General features: G+C 40.3%; 1 protein-coding gene across 1 annotated transcript in view; it reads right to left on the minus strand.

The window, feature by feature from the left end:
- LOC146062954 (collagen alpha-1(XIX) chain-like) overlaps window positions 1-21,888 on the minus strand; it is a 266,102-nt gene that overhangs the window by 14,891 nt on the left and 229,323 nt on the right. The window contains exon 13 of the mRNA XM_083174964.1: window positions 1,386-1,439. Coding sequence (XP_083031090.1) covers window positions 1,386-1,439 — 54 coding nt within the window. The remainder of the gene's footprint in view (window positions 1-1,385; window positions 1,440-21,888) is intronic.

Consider the following 21,888-nt stretch of genomic DNA (forward strand, 5'->3'; position numbering starts at 1 on the left):
CTTAAAGCAGCAATTTGATAGGGATAATGTACAGTCACAGGAAATGCCTCAGTGGGATAAGGCTTCAGATCAAGTTCAAGAACACTTTACCTATAACAACCACCTTTCATGTTGAGTGAGCCAGCTGCAGCCAGGACTTAAGCTCAGGCAGTGTAGGTTTATCATAACAGAATAGTAGTAAGGATGATTTAAGGGGTGCATATACCAAGCAATTTGGGGAGGCAATTTTGACTAGATAATCAAAATTGCGTGGAAGGTTAGCCCAAACAGCTAGGATGTATGGTACCAAATAACAGAAGAAATTGCAGAGAGGAGTAAGAAAAATCTTTGGTAAAGGTGTACGCTTGCCTGAAATCTTTTGTCCAGGACGGAAAAAAGATTTCAAGGCTAATTTATGCGCACATCTTACGATCGCAGATCTTTCTAGTGTGTGGGCACCTTAAGATTTGACAGGATGTAGGACTGAGTGGCCAATGAGAACCAAACAATGTGTCACATTAATCCCTGCAGGATCTGTGTTAATTGCAAAGCCTGTCTACTGTAAATAGGGAGGCAAGTGTCATGGCAGACAGGAAGCCAGATAACATTACAAAATGTGGCATTTTACTAAAGTGAATGACCACCACCCAGATAGTCTAATATCCTTTAAAACTTAGCAATTCAACAATAAAGTCCATGAACAGATAGTTCCAAAGTTTATGATGAATACTGAGTGGAAATAATGATTCCAAAGGAGCTATATTTAGAGATTTAATGCGAGGGCAATACCTCACAGGATTTGACAGCATTTTGCATGTCACATCTGATAGATGGCCACCATACTGCTACAGTATTTCAAAAATTGTCAATGTTTTGTTAATTTCTGGATGCACAGTGACTCTTGAGTTATAGACATCCTTAACTATTTGAGTGCTAATGTTGCTGTGAGCAATCCTCAAAATATCATGTAAAAAATGCCAGCATCGCTCACAGCAACTGTTCTTTTAGTATAAATAAATACAAATACAGCTAAATAATTTAATTGAAGTTTAGTTAAATATTGCGCCCAAACAAAAGAACAGTCGCTGTGACAGATACTTTGAGAATCTCTCACAGCACATGTTTGTTTGGCAATTTTCACACCTATTTTGACAAATTCCCTCAGGACTCAAAGGGTTAAGAATAGGATTACACAGTTTTAGAAATAAATCCTAAATGGGATGGAGCCTTAGGTGGAGCAGCTTTTTTACTGCTTTTATCTGATTGGATGGACAGAGAGAGAGATGCTACAATTGTATATGGTGGAATGCTACCAATTTATGTGAAAAACACAACAATGTAACAAATACATTTAAACAAGTTACATAATGAAATACTGTACTATGATTAAATCACATTGTACTCACACTTTCTCCTTGTAAACCAATATGGCCATTTTCTCCTTTCTCTCCCTTATCTCCCTGAAATTCAAACAAATGGAAAAGTAAGAAAATATATAAAAACAAACAAATTAACAATTTACCTAGTTCATGTGTGTTACAGTAGTCCATATAAAAGTTTATATTTCTTGACAAGTTCTGCTTTACTGAAATACTATAAAGTTTTCTGCAAAACCATAGAATATGTATTTGGTTCTACAATTAATTCACAATGTTTATGATGCATAAAGTGTGTAAAAACAATTATTTTTTTCATAATACTTAGCGGCACAGAGGGAGTGGGTGGATATGCGTTAACTGGCCCTGGGTTCTATCCCTTTCCCAATTGCAGAGAGCAGAACTTAGGGCAAGGAGAGAGAGGACCCCCCCCCCCCCCTTGGATATTTTTTTTTTATTTGTCACTGAATATTTGCATAGGTTGAAGCAATTTCAACAATATTTTTGGGGGCCTCCTTCCTTTTTAAAGTTAGGTTCCGAAAATGTATAGCATACAGCATTCAGTATGCAGTTAAAGGTGTTACTAGGTAGGGTATACAAGATCAGGTTTCACACTACTTTCCAGCAGACTAGATCCAAAAATATGTATAGTAAGCAAAGGTGCAATAAAGCAATGAACTTGCAACTTCCAAGTAGTCCAATGTGATCTACCAGAATTTCACTATATACACACCACAATCAAAATGGAGTTAAACATTTGTGATAAAACTCCAAGCTATAGACATCTATTTATAACTGTGCCTGATAGCATATCTGCACCCATTTATTCAATACTTCCCTTCCTCTGAGAAACATAGCCAGAATCAAGCAGTTAATTCCCTCAGAAGACCTGCCTAAAGTCATAGATGCATTTATATCGTCATGCCTAGACTACTGCAATGCTCTCTACCTGGGCCTTCCATCAAAAGAATTGCACCGCTTGCAGCTGGTACAAAATGCAGCTGCCAGGCTTTTGACCAATCAGCCCCGCTCCTGCCACATAACTCCCATTCTCTACTCCCTTCACTGGCTACCTGTAAAATGGCTAATAATTTTCAAGATTGGCTTACTCACTTTCAAGGCCCTACATGACCAGGGCCCAAGGTACCTGCAGCATCTTCTGATTCCTTACTGTCCTACTCGATTACTTAGATTCGTTGAAGGACTACTAACACTACCCAGAATCTCCCTGAATTCATCTGGGGGTCCAGCTTTCAACTTCGTGGCTCCAACTCTATGGAACTCTCTTCCTCGCACAGTGCGAGAAGCCCCCACTGTAGAATCCTTTAAAAATAGACTAAAGACGTACCTATTTACTCAAGCATTTTACTGATATCTACTGTTAAGCTTGTTTTGTATTTTGAGCTGTAAAGACAATTGTACAGCACTTTGAGTCCTATTTAAAGAAAAGTGCTATATACATATCATTATTATTACTATTACCTTTATGGAGTTCCACATTGGCAATGGCAGTGCTGCATAATCACCAGAAAAATGGAGCAGCAACCATTTTCCTGGAGTGTTGTGCAGAACCATTAGGAAATTCAGAGCCAACATGGTTGCTGTGCCTTTTTTATTTTCATTGCCGGCTACAGCTTACATGTTTGTTTATTAGTTAATAAATGTGGGTACTTGTGAGTTATCCGGGCGTCCGATTTTTAAATCGGGTCGGATCGGGACATCGCATCGCATGCGACCATCGGATGCGATGCGATGCGATGCGATGACCCGATTTTTCCATAGGAATCAATGTTAAAATGGACTGAGTCCATTTTAACATGGAATTCAATGGGAAAAAGGGGTCCTTTTCATACCCCTACTATCCAAGTGGGCATGGAGTTGGATATAAACCTGTGGCGAGCGTAGCGAGCCACCGAGCCCGAAGCGTGGCGAGCGTAGCGAGCCCCGCGAGGGGACACGGAATACCGTCCCCTCGCGGGGCTCGCTTCGCTCGCCACGCTTCGGGCTCGGTGGCTCGCTACGCTCGCCACAGGTTTATATCCAACTCCATGCCCACTTGGATAGTAGGGGTATGAAAAGGACCCCTTTTTCCCATTGAATTCCATGTTAAAATGGACTCAGTCCATTTTAACATTGATTCCTATGGAAAAATCGGGTCATCGCATCCGATGGTCGCATGCGATGCGATGCGATACGATGCGATATCGCATCGCATCTGATTGTATGCCTTAACTTAAGGCATACAATCAAAAAATCGGACGCCCAGATAACTCACAAGTACCTAAATGTGTATTAATTTTTTCATGTGGTAGCATCCATCATTCAGTCAAACCCAAGCACTGTATATACTTTTTTCCTGGATTTATATATTTTGGGAGACTTACACACTCCCAATGAAGCAGCTTTAGCTACACTTGTGGTTCTTCTCTTCTTTCGTATTCTTATTGCCAGCTACAGAGAAGGAAAGTCTGGACAATGTGCGTGGCCTGTGCCATAGGGAGTGGTGTCTACCCATTTCAGAACTTACTGTATATCTTTAGATTTGCGTGGTTTGGTAATCAACTGATTTTTTTTTAACTACACTGCTGTCAGGACCAAGTATGACACAACTAGACCACCAGGGACAGTTTGTCGACATTCTGTAAGTTCAACATTTCAACAAATGCCCACATGGTGATTATCAATATGGTGAATGTTAGCATAGTAAGCATGTTGATACTGAATGCAGCATGTCAACATTTCAACAAAGCCAATATTCTTATTCTGAGTTATACTGACTGGATGTTTGAGTATACATGTCCATAGATTGTCATTCCCTTTATAATGAAGATGACATCATGACACAGAAATGCCAAAGTTCTAGCGCCACCTCTGCTTAAGGTCGACGCCACACCAATAATAGTGCTATAATCACTATAACATTCAGAAGGGGTAAGTAAAACAGTATCTTTCGCACATACTTCCAATATGTGATGTTTTCTTCTCTGAAAAGAGGCACTATAAGATGATCTTCTATATGTATGTGTGCTCATATGTTTCTCAAATTGATTCCATGAAAAGGAAATGGTACTTGTGTACTAGCACGGCGTCCACGATATTAGGTTGCACGACATATAATCACATTGCATCTCATGCCATCGCATGGCATACACCGATGCACAGCGATGCGATTTTAAATTGTATAAGCCCCCTATACGATGTTTAATTGTATAAGCACCCTAATGGGGGCTTACAATGTTAATTGCACCCCCAAGCCACCCCCACTATGAACGCAAACCTGAAGCGTGGCGAGCGCAGCGAGCCCGCGAGGGGTGGCGGTACGCGTCCTACGACCTTTTCATACCCCCACTATCCACGTCGGCGTGGAGTTGATTTTATATAGTGTGGCAAGCGTAGCAAGCCACTGAGCCTGAAGCGTGGCGAGCGGACGCGTATTACTTTACATGTATTCCGCGTCCCCTCGAGGGTCTCGCTGCGCTTGCCACGCTTCGGGCTTAGTGGCTCGCTGCGATCGCCACACTATATATTTTTAACTCCACACCTACGTGGATAGTGGGGGTATGAAAAGGTTGTAGGATGCGTACCGCCGCCCCTCGCGGGCTCACTGCACTCGCCATGCTTTGGGTTGACGTTGATAGTGGGGTGCCATTGGGGGTGCTTTTAACATAGTAAGCACCCAAAACGTTTAATTAACTTATAGGGGCCACTTTTAACATGGAAAAACCCTTTAGGGTGCTCATACAATTTTAAATTGCATACCATTGTATATGCAATAGAATGGCATACAATGCCATACAATGCGATGCAATGAAATTTAAAATTGTATAACATCGGCTGCCATCGCGTAACATCGCATCGCATACCATTGCATTCCTTATGGTCTGCGAGGCGATGGGCGCCTAGGAAATAAATACAGTATAATATAATTTAAACAATCCACAAGATACTGTTTTACCTACCCCTTTGTATATTACTGGCCATTTATTAGTTGTTCCCATAATGTATTATCTTTTATTCTAGGAATGAATGCACTGTGCCACTGTAGAGATCAACCGCTCAACAGCCACTCCACATCCTTTATACACAAACTGATGGCTCTACTGTCTCAGTACTAGATATGGTCAATCAATTATTTGGTGGCACAGCCAACATAAACACAGAACAAAATCAAATAAGTAAGAATTTAAATTAAAGGCACTTTGAGTTCTAACTTGAAGGTGAAAACTGTGTTAGAAAGGGAAATGATTGCAAACTAAAGCAAACCAGGGAGCATGACCTACGATAACCGGACTCTTGCTAGGCCAAATTCTCTGTGAGGGCATGGCCATTGCTGTGTAAGATGCTGGCCATACCCCCAGCCCCTACACCTGCCTCAATAGATGCTGTTAGCATATATTCACTGCTGCTAGTGAAGAATACTAGCGACATTGAGTTTATTTTATCTTTCTTTGCATCAGCTCCTAGCTAAAATGTGCTAATAATAAATATAACTGGATTGCAACAGGTTTAATTTGCTGTCAAGTCTTTATAGAAGTCAATGTGAGACAGCATATAACAGGCATAACAGGTATATATTGTATACAGTACATCTCTACCATGGTGCTCTGTTTGTTGTTGTTCTCACATATAGGGTACATATTAAACATGTAATTATAAATAAATCTCATATTATACTTTATCACACACACACACACACACACACATATATCAGGGTTGTCTACCCTCCCGGAATGGCCGGGAGGCTCCTGAAAATCTGTTCCCCCTCCCAGCCCCCCGGAAAGGTGGGCAACCCTCTGAGATACTGGCGGGCCTTCCCACATTTCTCTTGAGGCAGCATTAATTTCCCGCGATTCGCTGCTTTTCAGGGGAGGGGTGGGGCTAAAGATGCAAATTGTGTCATTTAGCAGTACTGGGGGTGGTGCTTGATGTCAGCCCTGCCCCCAAAGTGATGCTGACAGTCTCCACTCCGGGCTTCTCACCTAGAGGAGACTTTCAAAGTAGGCAACCCTGATATACAGTATACAGTATACACAGGCCCGAATTTGTGCCTAGGCACGTGAGGCACCGGCCTCAGGGCGGCACCAATTAAGGGCGGCAGGCAGGCTAACATTCTGTTAAATAGCAGCATGGCACAGCGGGTGGGCAGCAGCGAGTGACAAGCGCCGCCGCCGCAGACATGAATTATCATGTGTAGGCGGCAGCGCCGCTCGTCACCCGACACTGCCCACCAGCTGTGTCATGCACATTACATCACTGCTTAGTGGCTGGGTCCGACGGTCCCCCTGCGCGTCCGGAAATGTCTCAGACTCACTGCTGCCGGTGCCCGCCCATTGGCTACTCTACACACACACAGTCTATTGGCTGCTGTGTATCCAGGAGCTGAGCAACGCGCAGATCCTCCCTGCGCTCAGTCAGTCACAGTGTGTGAGCCGGAGAGGGACTGACAGAGACAATGTGCTAATCACTGTACTAATAAGTGCCTCCCTCTCTCGGGGCCCTCCGTACAGTGAGAAGTTCACAGTGCTTAAAAAAATATTGAGGTGGGCTACAGTTACATTTTAATGAAATATAAATAACATTGTATATACATATATGATTACATTAAAATAGGAGGGGGGGGGGGACAAAAATGTTGTGCCTAGGGGCGGCCTGACCCCTAAATTCGCCCCTGAGTATACAGTATATATATATACACACACACATATTCAATTTTAACTACATAATAATAGGTAAAAAAGATTTCAAAATATTTATACCCTTATGAATTTAGAAAGGCATACCAAATTTTATTTCATATATTAAACAATATGTAAATGGGATTTAATTTTCAACTACTTCTTTACTGCTGTAAAGATAAATATAGTTAACAACCCAAACTTAATATCCTACATATATTATGTAAGGGAAAATAGAGACAAGAAGTCCCATTAGGTAATTTAGCTTCACAGTTAATTAGAATATAATGTATTAAAATGTTCTTTTACTGTAATAGGTGTACTGTAATTAGAGTTGTATTGTTCATTACACATTCCAAACAAAGAAAATCAGAAAAAGATCCACAACAAAAATAATATAAAAAACTATAAGACATAATGTATGACAAATAAGGGAGGGTTTTAGCACCCACAAAGCTTGTTCCTATGCTTTGGTAGAAATGTGGATGAGATTATGTGCAGTAAATAAATGATCACAGCAAATTCGACCTTTTGAATTGATGAGACCCAGGGAGAGGAGATAGGCAGATTTTATTACTATTTATTGCAGGTGAAGAGCAAATATGTATGTATGCTTTAGTCTACTAAAACTGTTGGCAACAGCTTCCCTGAAAACATGGACTAGGACAGTAAAAAGAATAAGAAATTATTGGGGAAACCTTTAAATCTAAAATAAGCAGATTATATTCAGAAGATAATCAAATTCTTTTATTCTCTACTTTGTATTCATCCTATACTGATGAAAAACTGTGTGCTCCATTATATTGACAAATGAGATGCACTTTTCATGTAAATTACACATACTCATATACTATATAAATACAAAACAAACTAGCAAAAAGCAAAACCCTTCCATTAAGAGTCCCATATTTTCCCAGTATTATGCTGAGTTCTAGCTGTGCATTTGTAGCTATGCTGCATTTCTCAACATTAAAGAACTAACAACATTCCCAAACTAATAGAAACAGTCTCATGTGTATACTTCATACATACATTCTTATAGTGGCATTGCCGTACTCAGTGAATTATGAATATGGAAGAGGACTCAGGTGCAACCTATATTCACTCAAAGCTAGTATATATCACAGCCACAGTTATAAAAAACAAAACCTAATTTGTTCTGGTGCTGCATGTAAACATTTAGGGTGACATTCTATGGACTGCGATTTGCGTTTTTTTTTGCGTTAATTAGACAACAAAATGGCGATATCGCATTTTTCCTTCAAATCGACAATTTAATGGGATGCGCTAAGGGACTGAAATCGCATATTATGTGCGTTAAGGCATGCTGACCAAAAGTGCTAGATTAATTCGCATTTTTATCGCATCCAGATGTTTTCGTACAGAACAGTATACAACTCGCTTATTTAATGCTATGCGCATTTGCAAATCGCAATTTTTAGGTGTCTAATTATCGCACTTATTTCAGACCAGGGTCTGTTTGGCGAATTAGCCAGAACCCTGCACAGATCGCAATGTTCTGTGCAGGGTTCTGGTGTTAAAAAAAAAAAAAAAACGGTTAAAATAAAAAAAAAACGAGCGCGGGGTCCCCTGCCAGAGCATAACCAGCCCCGGACTCATTGAGCCGGTGCTGGTAACATAAAATCAGGGTCCCCGACAAATAGGGGTCCCCTTGATTTCATGAAACCAGCACCAGGCTCAAGGTCCGGCGCTGGTTCCCAAAATACGGGGGACAAAATGACTAGGGTCCCCCGTATTTTAAGAACCAGCACCGGACCCAACCAGCCAGCAGGGTAATGCCACAGCCGGGGGACACTTATTATATAAGGTCCCGCGGCCAAAGCATTAACCCCCTGGCTGGTCAGCATGGGCAGGGGTCCTGGGGAAGTGGGGACCCCCCCAATGAAGGGGTCCCCCCCCTCCAGGACTTACCAGCCCATGCTGATAGTCCGGGGCTGTCCCCGATGCCCCTGGACGGTGGGCATCGGGCTGATGAATTGTGTAAAAAAAAGAAGTAAAACTATTGTTTTCTACTGGCGAACTATGAGTCCCAGCAAGCCTACCCTGCATGCTGGGACTTGGAGAACCACAAGTCCCAGCATGCGGGGCATTAAAGGGCCTGCTGGCACTTGTAGTTCTACAGTACAAAAAATAGTTAAAGAAAACACACTGACACCCTGAAAAATAAAAGTTTAATACACACAGAACACACACACACACTGATACTTACCTACCTTGAGCCCGTAGGTCGGTCCCTGGATCCTGGGTCCGGGCTCCGGGGCTCCAGGGCAGAAGAGTCCGGTTCCGGGGCCTTGGTCCTGGTTCCGGGGCTGGTCCGGGGTTCCGGGGCTCCTGGCCTGAAGAATCCGGGGTCCGGGATACGAGGTAGTCCCCAGGGGTACCTAAGGAAGGAAATCCTACTCACCTGGTCCCCGGCGACGACCTCGGCATCCTCTCCGGCTGAAGCGCTGCTCCCATCTGGTACCCGGCTTACAGGACTTCACCGGCGCAGAGATGTTTCTTCCTCGGCGTCTCTGTACAGAATGATTTCTGGCCAATCAGGAGCCGACTTTCTCGGGTCCTGATTGGCCAGAAATCATTCTGTCCAGAGACGCCGAGGAAGAAACATCTCTGCGCCGGTGAAGTCCTGTAAGTATATATAAGGATATACACGATAATGTTGTCATGCATTTAAGGAATCGTCTAATGTTTATGCACCTTTACGCTGACAATGGGTGTGTTTGTTTAGTCATTTATAACATGAGAAATTTACACTAGTGACATGCCTTAACCAGACTATACTGTAAATTTCTGCAAATACTAAGGGTGTTTCAGAATCAACATGTCCCCTTGATATCAGGTATGTACTAAGTGGTGCACATTGCTCTAATATTTAACATTTTCTGATTTTGATGTCATATACAGATCCGCATTACCACAGAGTCAACGCTAACCAGCTGCTAAAATGTCTCCAGAAATGTATAATTAGAAAACACACTGTGCATAGCAATGCAAGATAGTAGTATCAATATATAGTATAAATATAATAAATACTAGAGGGTGGTCCGGGGGGGGGGGGGGGGGGGTGTGTGCAACTTACCACCCATTTTCTCCAAAACACGCTTTTTTAGATTGGGCAGTAGCTCCCAGTCTCATTCTTTAGCAGAGCGGAGGTTAGCATCCTTTCTATGCCCCCCCCCCCCCCCCCCCGGACCTGCCAATGTTGAAACTGAAGCCACCACATACCTCCTTTTTACACAGAGACAGCACTCTCTAACACTACCATCTAGTCAGGCTCCTCCCTGCAGCGAGTCGAGTGCACAAACATCCAGCAGAGCTGCGGAATATACACGATGGTGACATGACCCAGATCCAGACCTCTACCCGGAAGTACCCTGAAGCCACAACCATTGGAAAATTGAAAATTAGGCATGGTGCGTTGGTGCACGGCTTACACATAGCCTTACACATAGCCTTACATGGTGCACCAACCCCACTGATTTCAGTACCCCCACAGAGCACAAAAGCCACACAAGGACTTTGCACAAGGAGCCGGGTTTGGTACAGAGACCCTGAAGGGAGGACTGAGTAGTCCAGAGCCTTGATTTCAATTAGGATGCGCAATGTTCCCATCCTCCCTCCAGTCCTCACTACATCACCCAGGGGTCATCCTAGCTAGCCTCCATTGGACTGTGACATTATTGTACATGTTTTTCAGCTAGACCATGCCCCTCGCAGAAAGGCCACGCCCCAATAAGTGAGACCATGCCTTTTTTTGTGCACATGTTTCAATCAACTCTCTCAGCAGGTCTTTAGAACTCAAACCATTTTATTATTATGCATGCTGAAGCAAGATGCCAGGTGTAAGTGAGCCATCAGTTTCTGTGCTACAAGGCAAGAATACAAACCTTATGGCCTACATAAGCCTAGGTTTTGTTTTAATTGTTTTATCATACAGTATGTCAGCTGTTACTTCCCTTTGGCAGTTTTACCCCATGAGTAGTAGTAGATAAGGCACACTTTTTCTTCAAACTAATTGGTTTTGACAGGTCCACGCCCCTTTTATACAGGTTGTCCACGCCCCCATTTATACAATTTGATATCAAACTTGATATGATCGTATCACGTTTGATATCAAAGTGGTATAAATAATATTAACCCCGTATTAAAATATAATTGGTTTGAGGCTGTAACTTCATACACTGATATTGACTATGTGAAATAACACATATATAAAGCTCGCTTAATGTTATCTTAACCAGCTGGAAGAATTTCTAAACATAATGCTAAAAAAGTTGTTAGAAAAATATGGTATACAACAGATATATAATTCGTAGAAATGTAGATCTTGTTTTATATCAAATTTGATTTGTGTAGGATGTCGCGCAACGCCGATCATCAAAACAGCCGGCTGAAAGCCAGGTATTATAACGTATTAAAGCCGGGGAGTTTTTGCGGCTTTGATAAATATTATAAAGCTTTGAAAAATAAATTTAAAAGATCCGATGTGAGAAAATGGTTACAAGAGCAAGACGCGTACACATTGCACAAACCGGCTAGAAAAAACTATAAAAGGAATATGATATGCGTATCGGATATAAATCAACAGTGGCAATGTGATTTGGTATCACTCATAGATCTGGCAAAGCACAACGACGGCGTAAAATATATACTAACCGTCATCGATATATTCAGTAAGAGGGCCTGGGCTGAAAGTCTGACTGCTAAGAGCGCGACGACTGTCGCTAAGGCTTTTGAAAAATTATTCCAACAGGGGGACGTACCGCGGAAACTACAAACCGATAATGGTAAAGAGTTTCTAAACAAAGTCCTAAAAAAGTTGTTAGAAAAATACGGTATACAACATTTCACAACCAATAATGATGTGAAAGCAGCCGTTATAGAACGCTTCAATAGGACTTTAAAAACACGAATGTGGCGATATTTCACGGCGAATAATACATACCGATATATAGACGTTTTACAAGCGTTCATTACCAGTTATAATAACACATACCATAGAACGATTAAGCGGGCGCCGAATGAGGTGGATGGCTCTAATGCGCTGGATGTCTTCAAGACGATATATGGCGATTACTTTAGAAGTAAGAAAACAAAGGCTTGTTTAGCGGTCGGGGACCACGTTCGTATCTCAAAATATAAGGATATATTTCAGAAAGGTTACGAACAGAGTTTTTCTGAGGAAATATTTGTAATACGCGGCGTGAACACTAAAGGACTTAAGCCGCTTTACACGTTGGAGGATCTCTACGGGGAGGCTATAACGGGTAGTTTTTACCCCGAAGAACTTCAAAGTATACCGAAAAACTATAATAGGATTTACAAAGTGGAGAAGATTTTAAAAAATAAGACGGTTAGAGGGAGGAAACACGTATTAGTCAAGTGGCGTGGATACCCCACAAAATTTAACAGTTGGGTCGCTGCATCGGAGATAAAAGATATATAAACAAAGAGGAAGATGGATGACAAACCCTTCTACATAACATTGCCGAGTAACGCCTCAGCCGATACATTTCCACAAAATAAGATTTCTGACTATACCACAAAGTTAGCAAGGCCTATAGACTTAAGTGGAGATTGGGAAGTAGCTCTTACAGAAATACAATACCCACACACCTGGAATACAATCGATGCGCGTGATTGTGTGTTGAAAATAACAAAGTGGGATGGGACGAGCGGTACAGCAACGAGGGTTTGCGTTAAACCGGGGTTTTATGAAACCATCGGGGCGTTACTGTTTTCTTTCAACGCTGAAATTGACCGACATAAACTGGATGGTTTAAAACTATTGTACGATCCGCTTGAACGAGAGATAATCATTGACAACAAGGCGATGTACAACATCACAGCCGGTCCTAAATTGTCGAGAATACTGGGGTTATACCCGAAAACTAAGTTTTTAAAACCGTGCGCCGACATCAACAAAAAACGGAGCAGACGCGGCTTAATTAAAAAAAGGAAACCGAAGCGAAGGGTCGGTGATATTTTTTAAGCATGTCTTTCATACACAATGAATCCATGGAATGCGCAAAATCTGAACTTGACCTTTTTGACGTACCACCGACGCAGACCAGCGTAGAGAAAAGCCTCTACGTCGAAGTTCAACCTTTGGCGGCATTCCATGGATTCATTGTGTATGAAAGACATGCTTAAAAAATATCACCGTAGAGATCCTCCAACGTGTAAAGCGGCTTAAGTCCTTTAGTGTTCACGCCGCGTATTACAAATATTTCCTCAGAAAAACTCTGTTCGTAACCTTTCTGAAATATATCCTTATATTATTTTGTGGAAATGTATCGGCTGAGGCGTTACTCGGCAATGTTATGTAGAAGGGTTTGTCATCCATCTTCCTCTTTGTTTATATATCTTTTATCTCCGATGCAGCGACCCAACTGTTAAATTTTGTGGGGTATCCACGCCACTTGACTAATACGTGTTTCCTCCCTCTAACCGTCTTATTTTTTAAAATCTTCTCCACTTTGTAAATCCTATTATAGTTTTTCGGTATACTTTGAAGTTCTTCGGGGTAAAAACTACCCGTTATAGCCTCCCCGTAGAGATCCTCCAACGTGTAAAGCGGCTTAAGTCCTTTAGTGTTCACGCCGCGTATTACAAATATTTCCTCAGAAAAACTCTGTTCGTAACCTTTCTGAAATATATCCTTATATTTTGAGATACGAACGTGGTCCCCGACCGCTAAACAAGCCTTTGTTTTCTTACTTCTAAAGTAATCGCCATATATCGTCTTGAAGACATCCAGCGCATTAGAGCCATCCACCTCATTCGGCGCCCGCTTAATCGTTCTATGGTATGTGTTATTATAACTGGTAATGAACGCTTGTAAAACGTCTATATATCGGTATGTATTATTCGCCGTGAAATATCGCCACATTCGTGTTTTTAAAGTCCTATTGAAGCGTTCTATAACGGCTGCTTTCACATCATTATTGGTTGTGAAATGTTGTATACCGTATTTTTCTAACAACTTTTTTAGGACTTTGTTTAGAAACTCTTTACCATTATCGGTTTGTAGTTTCCGCGGTACGTCCCCCTGTTGGAATAATTTTTCAAAAGCCTTAGCGACAGTCGTCGCGCTCTTAGCAGTCAGACTTTCAGCCCAGGCCCTCTTACTGAATATATCGATGACGGTTAGTATATATTTTACGCCGTCGTTGTGCTTTGCCAGATCTATGAGTGATACCAAATCACATTGCCACTGTTGATTTATATCCGATACGCATATCATATTCCTTTTATAGTTTTTTCTAGCCGGTTTGTGCAATGTGTACGCGTCTTGCTCTTGTAACCATTTTCTCACATCGGATCTTTTAAATTTATTTTTCAAAGCTTTATAATATTTATCAAAGCCGCAAAAACTCCCCGGCTTTAATACGTTATAATACCTGGCTTTCAGCCGGCTGTTTTGATGATCGGCGTTGCGCGACATCCTACACAAATCAAATTTGATATAAAACAAGATCTACATTTCTACGAATTATATATCTGTTGTATACCATATTTTTCTAACAACTTTTTTAGCATTATGTTTAGAAATTCTTCCAGCTGGTTAAGATAACATTAAGCGAGCTTTATATATGTGTTATTTCACATAGTCAATATCAGTGTATGAAGTTACAGCCTCAAACCAATTATATTTTAATACGGGGTTAATATTATTTATACCACTTTGATATCAAACGTGATACGATCATATCAAGTTTGATATCAAATTGTATAAATGGGGGCGTGGACAACCTGTATAAAAGGGGCGTGGACCTGTCAAAACCAATTAGTTTGAAGAAAAAGTGTGCCTTATCTACTGTAAGCACATGAAAAAAAATAGCATGCCCCTTCACAGCAAAAAATACTGATTTTTTTACACCAAATAAATAAAAAAAAACCTTTGTTTTAAAAGATCACAGTTCAGTTGAATACACCCAAGGTGAATTACATTGAAAAACCCATTAAAAAACCACAGCGAATTACGGCGACTATCAGACGGCTAATTGTCTGTCATTCACTGTTCGCCGTCAGCGAATAGTGCATGTTGAATAGGGCGAATCAGTTTTTCAGTAAGATAGCAGCAGTTTTTCAACACGAAAATAGCACACATTCGCCGTAGAACATGGCGAATCAGCCTGATTGAATACTGCCCATAGTGTTGTGGCTGCTGACAGTCTTAGTAATTTTACATCTACAGTACTAAAGGTAGTCAAGAGGAAAGAAGGTGTAAAGGATTCCCAAATCTGAACATTTCTCAGTCTTAAAGAAAGCATTACCTCTAACTATGTTAAAGTTAACTTACTGCTTAAAAATGTAAAATTGCTAACATGCCATCAACTACATGTTAGGGAATTCCAGTACATTTCTGTAAGGTCACAAGGGCCCAGGTAAGGGTGTTCCATCTGTAACAGCCACCTACTGTTCCCTTAGTGTCTTTTATGCACACCGGTACTTAGGTGGCCGCCAGGACTTAAAACTCCAGCAGTAGGGACTTACACAATTGACTGGAGACTGCAGGATTAATAACTCAAGGAAGACATAGTATGGCAGGACAGAGTTTAACAAGACATATTTTAGTATACTAGGTATACTAGGTGTGTTCAGGAATCTGGGACAGGTTTAAGTAAAGATACTGTATCTCAGCAGGTAATATGAGACTTAACTTTAGATACATAATGTGAGTTAATGAGTGTAGAAAATATATTTGAGTACAGCATCTGAGGGCAGATTATACTGATAAACACCAGTGTTTACAACACAATAATGATGGTGTAACATAGAAGTTTCTGTAATCCACAATAAATATTAACGGAAATGGAAAAGTACAGATTCACTTATTACTTATGCGCATAATCCACAGTAGTAATTTAGGACTGAGAAGTTTAATGAGTTTGCATAGAGATCCAAAGTTTCACTTCCAGGGATTCTAAGAGAACAGAGGTAGAGCACTCCATATATTAAACAGCACATAACTCACAGAGTACTGTATGGTAGCAAGGTATGGTAATATTAAGACTTTACTGAGAGGACATCAGCAGTCACACAGCAAGGACTTTAGACACGGTTCAGGGAACAAGGCAAAGTGACAAGGCTTCAGCTATAGTCCGGAGACTAGGCATAAGCAATGGAAAAAGGAACAGGAAACTGGAAGTTCCACCAGCAGGTTTGTGCTGTACTGACAGCATTTCACAAGAAGCACTGACCAATGACAGATAGCCAGGTAATCCAGTCCCCTAAATAACAACTGTGGTGGCTACCTCAAGTCCCAGAAATCCCTGTGGCCGTGGCTTATAACATGCTGTTTCATTTACTAGAAAGCCTATTGCAAAAGTCAAGGCTAATCACAGTCAGACAATTTCTGTAACCTCGCTATCAACACCTGCTCACTGTTATTCCAGAAGTGTCACCTTCAAAACATGCAAATCAGTACACAAAATTAACACTAAGGCTGAACAAACGGTGCAACCACAAAGTGAGTGCAGGGGGATCCGTTGAATACTGACTGTCAAGCGGTGATGGTGAGATATCTATACTGTTTGCCATTACAGCTCGCCACAGAGCATTCAATACCGTCCTATATGTTTGCCAGTGCAGTGTTTCTGCTTTCATTTCTTTATATTTAAATATGTGAGTATGACCAACCAATCAATCAATCAATCAATGACATACTTAACCTAGCTTCCACACTACATGTTTACCAAACCCTTGTCTCTTTCTTTATAGTTATAATAACAGTGAGAATAATTGATCATCGAATGAAATACTTTACCTGGCTTCCACAATACATATTTGTAAGGCACATGTCTCTGCTTTTCTTTTCGTTATACAGTAGTTTAATCAATCAATAAATGCTTTACCTGGCTTGCACTGCATAAATACTCCATTTGCCTGAACTGCCCTTGGGTCCCTGATCTAGCTCTTGAATCGTGAAAACATTCTATGGGATTTTTATAGTTTATTAAGGTTCCATCCTGTCTGCCATTGCTGTGCCATAGATGTGCTATATTCTTTAAAACTGTCATGATGCTATTTTAGCAATTATAATAAAATCCAATACCAAACCTGAAACTGAACCAAAACATTTGATCGTGGTTTTTGTCAAAGCCAATACAAAATCAAAACATGGGAGTCCACTCACATCTCTAGTATGAATATCACAATGTTTAAATATGCAAAAAAAATCAGATCCTTATGGCTTGTGAACTTAATGTTCATATCAAATATATGTACCAATATTTTATAGTTTGGATGTACTAAATGAGTACATTTAGCCACTTCTGTTTCTGGCTTAATTTGCTTTTTAAACAATAGCATTCACCCAGTGGGAAACAGAGTTATTATTTATTTATTACCAGTTTCTTATATAGCGCATACATATTATTCAGCGCTTTACAGAGAACATTTACATCAGTCCCTGCCCCAGTGGAGCTTACAATCTATATTCCCTACCACATGTACACGCACACAGACATACTAGGGTTAATTTGTTGTGAGCCAATTAGCATACCAGTACATTTTTGGATTGTGGGAGGAAACCGGAGTAAACCCACGCAAGTACAGGAAGAATATACAAACTCTGCACAGTTACAGCCATGGTGGGAATCGAACCCATGACCTCAGCGCTGTGAGGTAGAAATGCTAACCATTACACCATCCGTACTGCCAACGGATTATATCTCTATAGCAAAAATACTAAGTGCTGACCACATATTATTATCTATATTTTCTATATGCCTGATAATTCACAAGATATGAGAAGGCAGGTGATCGTGCTGAACACGTTAGAACAAAAATAAAAAATATTACAGTAAGATGAAATGTGCATTTATTTGGTAGAGCAGGAGACGTGGGGACACACATATTTCATTGTATCTTGATAGTTCTTTCTGTTTCATTTTTCTTTTTCTGTTCATTTATTTGTCATGTTTTGACAAAAGCTTTCGTATAAAAAATGAAGGAACATTCCTCACAGCTACATTTATACAAATAAAGCAAACTGATTCAATGTAGTTTGAGTTAAAGAATAGTTTGAAAGAAGGTATTACATTTGTACAGATGTGTCCTCATACATTATTGCTATAGTAATGCCAAAAAGAACCTCTCTGTGCACCAGGTGGCACACACATATAAAATGTCACACATCAAATTAATCAGCAAAGCATTCTACTACATGATAGATGCATCAGATAGCGAATAGGACACAATTTCCATTACAAAGACGCAAAATAATTACCTGGAGATAGCAAAGTCACTTGGGACCTACATTAGGACACATCTGTAAAGTGTGCCACTGGTAAAGGATGAGGTTGTGTCCAAAAAGGCTAAAAACATGGAAATATACAAGATGGGGGGATATTTATCAAAGCTCTGAGAGCTAGCCAATCATATCCTGTCATTTTACAGGTTTAACTCCCTCTCCATTAAAAACCACATATTCAGCACATCCAGCAGTCCTGCCATTTTCATCTAAAAAAAGTACAGGACCCTTTCTCATCCTGGATAATGAGGGGTATGCAATTCAGTAAAAAATGTATGACTAGCTGGAAAAAAATGAATTTCACTTCTCAATTGCAGCCATTTTGGATATTTTTTGTCATGTTTCATCCAATGCAGTTTCATGTTTCAAAAAAATTCGCAATTCAACAGTGCTGGATTTTCCCACAGTAGAAGAATCAGCACTTCAACCTAATCATGGTAAAGTGGTCCAGTTTTTCAACTTTTGAACTTTGGAAGGAACTTGAATAACCCCCCCCCCCCCCCCCCCCTCAAGAGCCTTATTCCCTCTCTGGTCATTTCCAAACTGGACTATTATAATCTTCTTTTATCCGATCTTGCTGACTACCACCGCTATACATTCCAACCTGTCCTCCGTGTTGCTGGCTTACTTTCCTCACAAAACATTCATTGGCTTCTTCAGATTCCAATTTAAGCTTCTCACATTATCAAAACCCTTAACCTTTCCTATCCTGTACACACCCTATCTCCCTGTACACTCCCAACTGTTCTTTTCACTCCTCGAATGCATGCCAGCTCTCCCACCACCATATTAATTTCTCCCATTCCTGCCTACAAAATTTCGGCTATGGCGTTCCCTATCTCTGGAATTCTCCCCTTCTGACAATGACTCCTTTAGACCCACTTCTTTAAACCCAGCCATCTCTCATCATCCATGCTCACTGTTTACCCCATCTGTGTCACCCCTGTCTCTCTGCCTTCCCCCTTTTGAATCATTCTCTTACTTAGACTATTTTCTACTCTATATTCCGACAATGGCACCTAATCATCAATATCTACTACCATAATAATTACTGTGGTGTCATATCGGCTGATGCAGCAATGTTTATATACTATACTGTACCATGTACTTGTCCTACATTGTCTTGCACTGTAATTCACTGTTGTATTGTTTTGCCATTTGTTTATGTACTTTGTTAGGAACTAGGGGACCCTTGCAGCAATATAATTAAACGGAAATAATAATAATAATAATTAAGCCCTGGCTACCAAGTCATATTTAAAATATATTTCTTAAAATATTTAGCGGCTGATCAAACTATACCTATTGTTACATAATCTTTTTACAACAGATTTTGATTGGTCTGTATTACTGTCTCCCACTGTACTACCACCAAAACCAAAACTACCTGTAATCATTTTTATTCTGTATTTATCAGAAGAAAATTTTACGATAGTTCATGTTCCCAACATTACTTTACATGGGCCAAAGCAAATACCTTGCTGTAAAAGGGAAGATAATTTAGCTGGTAGCAGCCATTGTTAAGTGTCCCACTACAGGCTTACATATTCTGCGATAACCTCACTTTGGGCCTTATTTTGGTTCATTCTTTCTGACAAAATCCTTCTTAGATGGACAAAACCATGTGCACTGCAGGGGGGGGCAGATGTAACATGTGCAGAGAGAATTAGATTTGGGTGAGTAATTTTGTTTCTGTGTAGGGAAAATACTGACTGCTTTATTTTTACACTGCAATATAGTTCTCACTTTGAAGTAAAACCCCACCCAAATCTAATTCTCTCTGCACATGTTACATCTGCCCCACCTGCAATGCACATGGTTTTGCCCATCTAAGAAGGATTTTGTCAGAAAGAATGAACCAAAATAAGGCCCTTTATAACAGGAATGTTTCAAGTAACTTCCCAAATGGATGTTTTCAGTACGGATGATGTAATGGTTAGCATTACTGCCTCACAGCACTGCGGTCATGGGTTCGATTCCCACCATGGCCCTAACTGTGCGGAGTTTGTATATTCTCCCCATACTTGCGTGGGTTTCCTTTGGGTGCTCCGGTCTCCTCCCACAATCCAAAAATATACTGGTAGGCTAATTGGCTCCCAACAAATTAACCCTAGAATGCACGCGTGTACATGTGGTAGGGAATATAGATTGTAAGCTCCACTGGGGCAGGGACTGATGTGAAAGTTCAAATATTCTCTGTAAATTGCTGCAGAATATGTATGCGCTATATAAGAAACTGTTCATAAATAAATAAATAAATAAATCAGTGCTTTTAAAGCAATAATAGCTATGAATTTAGATAATACAATTGCATTTATTGATTTTGGGATTCAAATAAAATACAAAGTACAAATGTATGTTCCCATAAGCTATGTTTGACATAGCTAACCTCCAAGGAAGTAAATATAGTTATAATGACTTATACCCCTTTCACACTGACAGAGCCCGATCACACGTGGGAATGTGTTCCAAGGTTCATCCCGGGAATGTAAGCTTTCATGCTGTACTTAGAACTGGGATCAACCCAGCACAACCCTATTTATGCTGATCCTGGGAAATCACTGCAAATATGTAAGTCATTAGAAATGGACATTTTTCTTGCTTACAATGATGAGGTCACAATAGGAAAACCTTGCAGAACTCTATTAATAGTAGTTACAACCCTTTAATCATTATTAGAAAACTTGAGTATTAGAAACGTCATCACAATATGTTTGGTTAATTCAATTTAGTTTATTTTGCTTAGAATCAATACTATCTTTCATTGCACCTGTTATCTGTATCTTTATTTCCTCCTCCACCCTTATGCTGAGCAGCTCTCTTCATCTATCCAGTTCAGCATGCTGCCTGTCTCTGCTGTTTTCCCAGGCTCTAGATGATTACATCAACTTTTCTGAGCCCAAGAAAGCTCCAATCAGAGGGTTTTTTACAGTCCTGTATACAGAATCCTGGGTAGGGCACGTTCACATTGCACCACATCCCAGGTCGGTCCTGGGTTCAACCCTGATCGTGACCAGGGTTGAAATGCTGGGACGTTCAACACTGAACAATAACCTGGGATATATTTGTCAGTGTGAAATGGGTATTATATTGTCAACATTTTAAGGGCATATTGTGTTATAAACAGAGTATTTATCTTCAACGTAGAGTATTTATCTTCAACATAAGCTTTAATCTATACAAAGCAAATAGATAAGTTCTGTAAAGTAGGAATATTTCAAAATATATTTAACATAGCTACAATACCACATAATGTCTGTCAATACATAAATCGTTATAAATAAACCATAGACTACCTATTGCATAGTCAGCAAATTGAAACATTTCTTAACAATCCTTGAAATAAACAAGTTGTGGAATATTTATATATTCAGTGCACAAACTCTAAAGGGAAAGAAAAACTGGAAGACAAAGAATCACAAGACAAGATCTCAATATAGATATTTTAATAAGTACATGATGCCTCAGACTAAACCTGATCTCCATTTCAATAATACTACAATAAAAGAATGGCAGCAACAACTGCAAATTTATATCCGTGACATCAACCAATGTGTCTCAAATCTCCTAAAAATTT

This window comes from Crinia signifera, chromosome 3 (assembly GCF_055691185.1).
Source record: "Crinia signifera chromosome 3, ASM5569118v1, whole genome shotgun sequence".
NCBI lineage: Eukaryota > Metazoa > Chordata > Amphibia > Anura > Myobatrachidae > Crinia > Crinia signifera.